We start from the raw sequence: 10,965 nt of genomic DNA on the forward strand, positions 1-10,965 counted from the left end.
GAACTTAAAAAATCGAGCTTGAACCAACCCTTACCTAGCCAAGCTCTTGAACAGTTCGTAAACGGCTCATTCGTTTGCAGCCTTGAAAGCGAAAGGAAATACTATATACGCAGAACTTTCTTACCCCGTTACATTGGAGGCTTTGGGTTTCATTTGGTTCTCTAATACTACAAGCTACGATTCTCTGTTTAGGCTCTTACATTTCTCCATTTTCCAGGAAAAAAACATTTCAAACCGCGAAGAAAATTTTCATTTATCGCAAGGATAAAAGATGAAAACAGTACCATCTTTCCAGGAAAATTGACTATGATTCCACCTCCACTATCCATCTATCGCAGCACACACAATCAAAGTAACAAAAATGCTTAATACAACAAAACTCCAAGAAGTTTTCTTCCTAACCCAATCGATCCAACCCCTTGGCACATCCAGATTTCCTTCTTCTTCCTCATCCCTTCAACTTTAATATGTACTCTATAAACCATGGGGATATTAAACAATGGTCCTTCTGCCCTTACCAAAGAAAGCAATAGAATAACACATCTTTAATTACGAATACTTTTACATATCTAACCAATGTTTCATCAACATCGTCAACTTCCCAAAGGCCCCATGCCCCTGCACACTATTTTACACCATCCCCCTATTCAGAGCTTCATCACATGTCTTTACCTCGGAAATCTCCCCTGCCCAACGACGCAGCTGCGGCCGCCATATCGAGGCCACCTCCCATGGAGGTCATCAAGGCTGATAGCCCGCCGGTAGGCCCGCCACCGGCAGCCATCCCTAAGCCTAGAAGATCAAGGGTTGCCTGCTTGGGACCGAATACAGATGGTGTTCCCATCATCAGTTCCTTCAGACCAGAACCACCACCATAAGTAAGCCCAAGTCCTAGCCCTGCTGTCAAAGATCCACTCTCCGGCTCAGTTTGACTCCGACCCCACTCCCCTGAAGAAGAAGAAGGCGTCGATGAAACAATACCCAACCCCCTCAACAACGAGGCATTAGTTGCAGCCGCCCCCATCTGGGCGGCTTTTTGAAGCAATGCTGTTGCAGACATTGCCGGAGGAGCTGGTGGAGCGTACTGGCGGTGATCTTGCCCTGCAGTGTCAAATATCGAGGACCCGTGATTGGTGGCGAGGCAGAGAGAAACGGGTTCAGGCGATGGAGATGGTGCTGGGAGGTCAGTTGAATGAGCCATGGCTTGGATTAAGCTGGTAAATCCAGGCGTTTGAGGCTGTACTGAATTTGCTGCTGAGGATGTTGAAGATGCAAACAAGCTAGCAAATACACTACTGCTTGTGCTTCCATTGCTGCTTGAGCTGCTGGTGTTGCTACCGCTTCTAGCTACATCAGTTGTTACCAGTGCATCACCTAAGATCTGGCTGTGAATCTGATTTTCCGTCAACTCTGGAATTATGAAGGAAGCCAGAGCGAAATAAGTAGAAAAGGATAAAGTATTTACAGAAAAAAAAAGCTACACATACAAAGTTAGAGATTCATAGAGAGTTAAGCTTCTCTCATTAGAGAACAATGTTTTTGAGGTTAAAGGTGAATCAACAAGAGTCTACTTTCTCTGCATGCATTTCATCCTCTTTCTTACCTTTCGAATCTATCTGTGTTTTTGTTTTTGCAATTGACTCTTATCTTAAAGCTCCACCAACAAGCTATCTTTTTTCTCCTTTCTACTACCTTTCAGAATGGGAGATTTATGGATACACAAGGGAGAACAAAGACCAGAAAAAGACAAAAAACAACTAAACTCCAAGAAGATTGTTGTTGCTTTCTTTAATTAAACCGTACCCAACAAATATCCCAAAACAGAAGTGCAAATTTTCCAGTCATTTGCCATAAATACCTGGACTTTGGATTGGCAAAACAGAGGATATCACAGCAGCTGATGGAGACACAGCAGGTGGTGGCGGTGGTGACGCCGGAGGCGACGAAGTAACCGGCGGCGCTTTACCACTCTCCACTGCTAACGCGTCACAAAAGGCTCTGTGTGTGATAAAGCTATCTCTCCTTCAAAAAAACAAACACCCAAAACAGAAGTCAATTCAGACAGAAAACCAAAACACTAATAACCCCTCAGGATTGAGAGTAATTTGGTAAGAAAATCAAGATAATAATTTCACAAGAAATGGTGAGAAACAAAATACTGATCGCACTTACACATCTCTAATCATTTTTCAGTTTTCACATATTTATAGTGGTGAGATTCTCTTTTCTTTTCTTGCCAAGAGCCATAAAAAACAGAAGTACAAGACAACGAAAATAGATCTAACAGACCTTGAAAACAAAGTCCCACAATCACATTTATACTCTCTGGTTCCACAGACTTTCAAGTGGGCTTTCCAATCCGACTGAACCGCATACTTCTTTGCGCACTTGTCGCACTTCCACTTCTTCTCCCCGTGCTTCCTGCAGAAATGCTTCTTTATCCCCGTCAAATCGCCCAAAGCCCTCGACGGATCGTGGTGCACGCAAGACGGCTCGGGACAAACGTACACTCGCTTCCGAATCTCCTTCCCCGACCTCTGCCGCAGCTTCCACGGAAGGTTGTGCCCTCTCCGATGGAGCTGCAAATTCTGGTCCCTCTGAAACCCTTTGCTGCAGATTTCGCATACGAATCGATTCGTCGCTAATAGGGATTTCGGGGACAGAGCGATCACCTCTGCGTCTGGATCTGCCAAAACCCAGTGAATTTTAATTAGGAAATTGATCGTCTACAGTCCTAATTTGATTAGGAGTCACGAGTGTCCAAACCAGCTTACGTGCACCTCAACTAACCCGTCAGTGATGAGACAGGCCATTCACAATCCTATTTTGGACTGAACCGGACAACTCAAATCTCGGCCGCGTAACTCCACAATCAATTATCTGAAGTAACTGATGGTTACTACCCATTAAGATTAGTTGCGGCCGAGATCTGAGCTGTCCGGTCCGCTCCAGTCCAAAATGAGGATCAGAGAGCTGTGAACCCTTCTAATTACCACCAGTACAGATATTGAACGAATCAGAACAATTGAATTGCATGCGTTTTTAAAGAGTTGGGTTAGTGATTTTTTTTACCTGGCATTCCTGGAAGATTTCGTTTCTTCTTCTCCGGCGGCGCCGAGACTATTTGATTACCCGATGAAGAGACGCTAGCTTCGGCCGAAGCCGTGGAGTCATTCATGGCTGAAGAGGTGTCTAAGTCGGCCGCCATCAGGAAAGCTTTGTTGCCTATCCTAAGAATTAATAGTAGCCGAAAAAGGGCAATCTAAAAGACAATTACAAAACAAAATTGATAGGGTTTCAACAGAACCTCCTAATATCTATCTACCAGTCAATCTTGCCTTTTCTGTTTCTTCTTTTTCTTTTTTTCCTGTTTCCACCTACCAACTAGAATAAATCAAAAAAAAAAAAACTAGAATAAATCAAGTTCTGACTCGAACCCAGATTACCAAACAAAATAATTAACAAAACACATGACTCAATATGATCTGTAAGTACAGGGAACGACCAGGAAAAAAATTATGGGCGATAGCCACCGGAAAACTCACCGCCGGCGAGAACAGTACCAGCCAACGGTCGGAGATTGAAAAAAGGGTTACAGTGGAAATGAAATAGCACACGGAATGTGAGGTTTCGATATAATTTTTGAGCCTTTCGGACAGTTTATTTCCCGAAACTAGCTCCGCGGCTAATCAAATAATATCGGCTACATCCCCGGGGAATTTTCGATATTTCGGGCAGGAACAAGATTCAGGCGTTGGAGACCTGGAGAGGAACAATTCCGGTCGGCGAAGGGAAATAGTAGGAGTAGTACTTGAGAGAGAGAGAGAGAGAGAGAGAGAGAGAGATAGAAGAGAGGACTTGAGGGGGCGGTGAGAGTAAAAAGTCTTGTGTGTTCGGTCGTCAATTTTGTCGTCTACTTTTAAGACGAAGAAAATTTGTCACTGAAAACAAAAAGGAAAGGTGAATTACACTCAGTGCCCTACAGTTTTCTCTAAACTGTAGACTCAACCAACTTTCTATTGTACACATTGCCCAGAGAGAAAAACATTGGACCTAATAGGGATGAAAGTGAAAGTTACCATCGAGGTGGTAGCCCAGTTGGTGGGAGTCACCACCTCTTTTTAACAATTGAGCAGGTTCGAGCCCCGGGAGGCACATGTGTGCATGTATCCGGTGGTGCCATTAATAGGCTTTGATTCGAACCCGTAGTTGGACCGGAGAGGGGGATTTCTCGTTGCTGTGCACCAGGTGATGCCGTGGTGACAGCCTGTTCTCTCGGACGATAGCTATGGCTCAAACCGGACATTCCACGACGGGTCGGGAGCCCCTATGGTCACGCTCAGGGTGGAGTTGCTACGCTAGTCGCCCCCTTTCACCCTTTTTGACTGTCAAAAAAAAAAAGGGATGAAAGTTTTAACCGAATAAATTGACCGAACCGATTATTTTTTTGCAATATCGGTCGGTTTTGTAAGTAAGCCGGTTCGGTTCGGTTCGGTTCGGTTTAAATTTGAAAAAATTTCGAATGTCAATTCGGGTTCATTTATGAGTTAAAAATAATCAAAATGGACCGAACTGAACCAAAATTAACTCTTGCACTTCTTTTAAATCTCAACCTTCCATTCCAATACTTATTTGTTCTTCTACATGTTCCACCCACATGAAACAAGTTAACCCCAAACCCATCCCCCCCCCCCCCCCCCCTCCCTCTCTCTCTCTCTCTCTCTCTCTCTCTCTCTCTCTGTATTCCATGGTTGCAATCTGTGCTCTACTTTTCTATCGCGCTTAAATAGATCAAGACTCACTTTCTCATCTCACCCCAAGTATGACAGATTTGCAACTTACTCTCTGTCGAGTCTTTCTCGAAGAAGAGCAAATGTATTCAGTATTACAGGGTTGGTTCAGTGTTCACGGTCTGGCCACAACGGCTTTGAAGTTTGTTGTTCCATCTTCTTCATCTTATCGCTACCATTCTAATTTGGAAAACCAACATAACCGAACCGCTTTGAGCACCACCGAATCGAACAGTTTCCTCCATTAACAAGTATGTGTCAGTTTCTAATCTTCCCAAACCGACTAGTTCAGTTCGATTGAAAATACAACAAAAAAATTATCGAACTGAACCGATTTCATCCCTAAGACCTTACATAGCCATCACTTACTCAACAGCTCTCACAATTAAACTGCCTCATTTATCTCAGCTATTATCCATCATTGCAAGAAACTTTCACTCTCCTATGTAACTATAGTGGACCAAACCGGATAGAGTTTTGGCTTAATAATGTGAGGTAAGCCCACAAATGCAGAGTACGTATGGTTGGATCATATAACATTGGACCATCCAATGGTATGGGTGTGGAGGCATGCAACTGTGAACCTACCATGTTGAATGGCAGGTGTAAGACCAAACCTGGCCGGTATTAGTACGACATGAGGTGATTTAACAACCAACTAAGCTCCTAGTGGGTACCGATTGGCATTGCTCGATGATGTGGATTCCGACTATATGCATGACATCATTCGGGTAAATAGCTATGAATGACGCCATTAGGCATATGCTTAGCACAAGCTTACTCGGAGCCGAAGTACAATATCTCTATATAGTACATGATAAACCCTAAAATAGCACACCTCTGCTAGTTAACTCAGAGCTTTGTAATTCTTCTTCCTAACGTTGAGATAAGTTTGGCATCAAAGTACTTTCCAGTTGCTTACGAGTATGCCTAAAAATCTAATGCAACTAAAATTGTGTTGGAGTTTGGCTTGTTAACCTAATGAACTAATCTCGAATGACCTTTGGACACATTTAACAAAACAAAACTACAATAAGTTGATTCATTTCACATTCCAGATTTTGTTACTTGTTTTTACACTTCGTTCTCTATAAATTTTTCAACCACATTGAATGCTAAAGCCAAACCCATATTATTGAATGGCCTATTACCCTTCAGCCTTTTTCTGGGGCATGTTTGCTATCTTTGACACCATTATTATTAGATAATAAATCATAAAAAAAAGGTCCACTCGTACCAACGTACTTCGTTTAGGATAAGAATGAGCGTGTGATGGTTTGGTATCTTAATAAGAATATAATTTGGGGTCATCTTCTCCCATCTATTAAAGAAAGGTAACTATCTTGTGACTAGGGCTATAAATGAGCTGAGCAGCTCGCGAATTTGGCTCGGTAAGGGCTCGTTCGGCTCGGTTCAAAAGATAAAGGAGCCGAGCTCGAGCTCGATTTTTTGGCTCGTTTGATAAACGAGCCGAGCTCGAACCTAGCAGGGCTCGGCTCGAACAGGTTCGTCTCGGCTCGGCTCGAACATGCCAATATATAGGTTTGCAAACATGTTTGTTTCTGCTCGAAATGTATAGGTTCTGCTCGGCTCGGCTCGGCTCGTTTAGCCAATTTTTCAATATCAAGGCCAAAAAGTTGACGAATTTGAGCCGAGCCGGCTCGTTTATTCCAAACCGAATACTAACGAGCTGAGCTCGAGCCGAACTTTTTTGGCTCGATTCAAACTCGAGCCGAGCTCGAGCCAGATGAATTCTGATCGAGCCGAGCTCGAACATGCCGATATTCGGTTCGATTCGGTTCGTTTACGTCCCTAGTTGTGACGTTATGGTTTTTCAATCAAGAGAATTACACTAGTTATCATTGGAAAAGGAGATTCTGAAAAATGATGGCGAGACGAGAATTATGGTGAAACAAGGAATCCATTCATTCAACTAATGAAATTTCATGACTAACAAAGGTATGTTTGGTTTCAATTTAATAATAATAGTGAGTTTGTGTTTGTAGAGACCTGTGTATTTCTAATTATCGAAATGTCTTATTAAAGCCGGAATTGGAAAAATACGAATAATGTAGTGGTTATTTGAATTGGGGTTTAAAGTGATGGAATAGAAACTAGAGGGAGTGAATGTGTGATTTACTTTTGTGTGGGTATATATATATATATATCCTTATAACTCTCCCGATAAATTATCTCTCTCTCTCTCTCTCTCTCTCTCTCTCTCTCTCTCTCTCTCTCTCTCATAAAACCTCACTCAAACATCTCAAAAACCTCAAAGATCCACCTTGTTTTCACCTCTAGTATGCAACCACAGGCTCGTATCGTGTTGGGTAAAGCTTGGAGAGAAGATCTTGGTTGATTTCAAGAAGCTTGGAGCTAGGACTTGTTCGAATCTCTTGGGTTTTGCTCTTTGGCTTGAGGTAGAGACTTCTTCTCCTTCTCTATGTGTTAATATGTTGATTTGGGTGTAGAAATCGAGTTTGGATCATCCTCCTTCGTGTCTTTGAAGTTTGTCAAAAATCTGCAGAAATCGCCTAAAATTGCTCGGGGATCGATCCCAATGCAAAGGGGGGTCGATCCCTCACAAATCTGGAATTTTGCCCTTTAGGGATCGATTCTCATTGGAGGAGGGATCGATCCCTCACCTCTCTGGATAGCTTTTGTGCTATTTTGAGTTCCCCCGATTGTATTGAACCCCAATCACTTCTAATCCATTTTGGACACCTCCTAATCTATTTCAAGCATGTTTAATTAACTTCCTTTGATTAATGGATGTTATCCTCATCCCGTTGGTCATCCGTTCTTAAAGAAAGATTAGTAATTCACTAGATCAAAGTTATGACGAAATGCGTCTTATATGATTGATTGTATGTGGAAATGATTGTGACGTATTTATAAAGTCTTTGGCTTATCGTTTGATGATACGTATAAGGATGTGAATTAAAGAAAGTCTTAGTATGCATATTGATTAATAAAGTAGGTATGTGAGTTGGAAGTTGGGATAATGAGTCTCGTAAAGCAATGGGTGGTAAAACGGTGATCCAAGTTGTTAGGGTTCACTGTAACGCAAGGGGTGGTAATACGGTAACTCTTGAGTTGTTATACTGTAGCGCAATGGGTGAAAATACAGTTGAAGGAGACTTGTGATAGAACGTCGTGTCGTCGATGTCAGAGTTAGTTATGGTCTCATGAACCATACGATTATTTGAGATTGTGTCATACCATGAAATGAAACGCATTGAATGTTGACATACTTGTTGTGTATTAAACAACTTATCCACTTGACGTTTTGGGCATTGCTTGACTCTGTAGAATGTATCGACCGTGCTAGCGTTAAAAAAGTCATGAATTGATTGCTTCTCTATCAAATGAACTATATTCTCCATGCCTTTCATTCCGTTGCACGTATCTTCATATTTGCATATAGAATTGGTAGAAGATTTTCCTACTGGACTAGTGTAGCTCAACCTATCATCATTTTCAGGTTCAAAAGCCGGGAAATAGCTGCATGCATTGTAAGCTTGGGTGAGGAAGAATATTTTTGGAAGTTAATTGATAGTTACTTAGTCATCTTTGTAATGGCTTCCTTTTTGACAAAGATGTATTTGTAACTTATCTTTCTTACTCTCTTTTGACTGAAATGTTTGTAATCACAAACTTAATCGTACTTGTACTTAAATATTTTGGGGCTAGAGTGCCAATGAGTTAATTTCTTTAAACTTTGGAGTTGTATTGTAAGATGAACAATTGGGAACTTTGAACTTTTTTTGGGTATTATCTATGTAAAGCGAAGATCTTATTTCCGAAAAGGATTATTTATTTATGTTGAAAATCGAGGGCGTGACAATGTTAAATCTATTTTAAGTATAAAAGATGAGATAAGATTAGTTACTTTTTTTTATTACAGATAATACCCTCCGTATGCAAACTTAGGGGGTGTTCGGACAAATAAGCCAAAATGGCTTATTTTTTGTCCTTATTCAAATTTTTTTCGTATCATTTGGCTTATTGTCATTTTTTGGGGGATTATTGCATCCTCACGACAAGAGGAATCTAAAATGTAAAAAATTTTGACCGAAATTCAATTTTTTTTGAATAAAGACGAAAGTAAATCAATAAGCCAATTTTTTCGTCTTTATTCAAAAAAAATTGGATTTCGGTCAAAATTTTTTACTTTTTAGATTCCTCTTGTCGTGAGGATGCAATAATCCCCAAAAAAATGACAATAAGCCAAGTGATACGAAAAAAATTTGAATAAGGACAAAAAATAAGCCACTGTGGCTTATTTGTCCGAACGGACCCTTAATTGACAAACTCAAGCGAGGTCAATGTCATGTCAGAATCCTTTCAAAAAAATGTTATGTCAGAAGTGTGAGGGGCACTATCTCCAGTTTTTTCAAATCTTGGGATGTGAATGTAATTTGCCCAGTAAACGACAGAAGTACTGTAGAGAAATACACGTGTCAAATTCTTAACTACGGTTAGTTTCAACCAGTTATAACTATGGTTCGTTTGAGGCAGTCACTCAACTCAACTGGGGTTAGAAGTTTGACAGGTTGATCCCTTTGTCAGTTCTAGAAGCACTGCCTATCGACTTCTCAACGGGACGTTTCATACGCCAAGTGTGATTTGTTTGAGGCCATTGGATAGGAATGGGCTGGGCTCCATCCATTTTGGTTACTGCTGTGGGGACGAGGTTGTGTCCAGTTTTTATTGCGTCCAGTTAAAAACTGGACAGGACTTCGCTATACGACAAGGTTCTATTCAGTTTTTATTTGATCCAGTTTTAGGCCATTGTGGGCTTCTCTCAGGTTCACAATAATGATCAAAATCATTTACTTTTGAAAGCTCATCGAGTATATTGTCCACGAAAAACATTAGCTTGATTGAATATGAATGGATAAATGAACAAAACAAATTTGCATAAGGAAAATGGAATGACAAAAAATAATTTGTAACTTAAATTGCTCATTTTGTTAATTTTATATATCTCTTTTGTTCTTGACGAGTTCTGCAACATGAACATTCAATCAATGATATGGGGCCAGGAGGGACCCAAAGTGGACCCAATAAAAACTGGACAGGACCTCGTCCCCACTGCTGTGGGTGTCTCACCAAAAATTAGTCAAACTATAATCCTTTGCCAACGATCTTGTAGTCCAATGGTACTTTCTCACCTCTTTCGCATGGAAGATGAGTGTTCGATTCTCGTCAGGAGCGCGTGTGCTTAGCGTGGTGGTTGATCCCTTTGGTCTTGCCCCACCCGTATGCCACGTAGTGGTACCCATTTTCCATCCTCGTAGGAATATGTTAGACATCTATCGAGTGACCCCTGAGAGAATACCACATTAATAATCAAAGTCATTTAATTTGTAAAAATCAGCTCATTCAAATATCGTTAAGGGATTTATCGAATTTCGTTTCTAAATTCGTTAGGATAAAAAAAATGAGGTCTTGTTCCGCTAAGGTTCTTAATTTTTAAGTACTTATTTTTTATTTTACGAGACAAGTAATTCTCTCACAATACATCACCTTGAATTCAAAAAATAATTACTGTACTTATTTCAGTGGAACACACCCTGAGTGTATCAATCAAGACCTTACTATTATCGGAATGAACTGATTTTTTTGGAAAAACCCTTATGAAAAATATTTAGAATAAACTGAACGGTCGGATCATTAGCTTTAGACCTTGAAAATGAGGCTCACAGACTCACACAATCTGATGTATATTTTGTGTCCTGCAAATAGTGTATCTATAGTTGGGAATTCTCTTTGCAATGCTTTTTCATGTTCCACGCAATATCTTCCTGACACGTGATCCTGAACATGTGTTAGTATTCTCATTCCAGATTTTTTTTTTCTTTTGATCATTATTCTCATTCTAGATTCCTAGTCCTTATTTTCCCACTAGAAACTGAAATTATGGTTTTTGATCAATTTACTTATATAAATAGGAAAAAAAGAGAGCGAGTACTAAATAGTACTTGTAAAAATCAACTCCTTTTTTTATTAGTCAAACAAAATCCTCTGATTTCATCACCCTTACCCCATTTACGACAGAAAATAAGTGAAATGTATCTGTATGTTTCTCGTGGTAAATAAATAGCTCAATAATAATGTTCTAGCATATTTTATAATGTTACAATATGAGTAGCAAATTTTACATCCCAAT

At 40.4% G+C, this 10,965-nt stretch overlaps 1 protein-coding gene across 1 annotated transcript; it reads right to left on the reverse strand.

The window, feature by feature from the left end:
• Positions 1–227: 227 nt before the first annotated feature.
• LOC131336684 (zinc finger protein ENHYDROUS-like) lies at positions 228–3,889 on the reverse strand. Its single transcript, XM_058372604.1, has 5 exons — positions 3,411–3,889; positions 3,073–3,377; positions 2,290–2,686; positions 1,859–2,022; positions 228–1,410 (listed from the first exon to the last, which is right to left on the reverse strand). Exons 2-5 carry the CDS (start codon positions 3,206–3,208, stop codon positions 659–661), a joined length of 1,449 nt encoding a protein of 482 aa, XP_058228587.1. The 5' UTR covers positions 3,209–3,377; positions 3,411–3,889; the 3' UTR covers positions 228–658.
• Positions 3,890–10,965: the final 7,076 nt, after the last annotated feature.

Source organism: Rhododendron vialii, chromosome 8a, assembly GCF_030253575.1.
Source record: "Rhododendron vialii isolate Sample 1 chromosome 8a, ASM3025357v1".
Classification (NCBI taxonomy): Eukaryota; Viridiplantae; Streptophyta; class Magnoliopsida; order Ericales; family Ericaceae; genus Rhododendron; species Rhododendron vialii.

Excerpts from the sequence above, each read along its gene's own strand:
- LOC131336684 (XM_058372604.1), bottom strand. The coding sequence starts at position 3,208 with ATGGCGGCCGACTTAGACACCTCTTCAGCCATGAATGACTCCACGGCT. Across the intron at positions 2,687-3,072 it reads AAATCTTCCAGGAATGCCAG|ATCCAGACGCAGAGGTGATC; the intron begins GTAAAAAAAATC and ends GGGTTTTGGCAG. Across the intron at positions 1,411-1,858 it reads TTTGCCAATCCAAAGTCCAG|AGTTGACGGAAAATCAGATT; the intron begins GTATTTATGGCA and ends TCATAATTCCAG.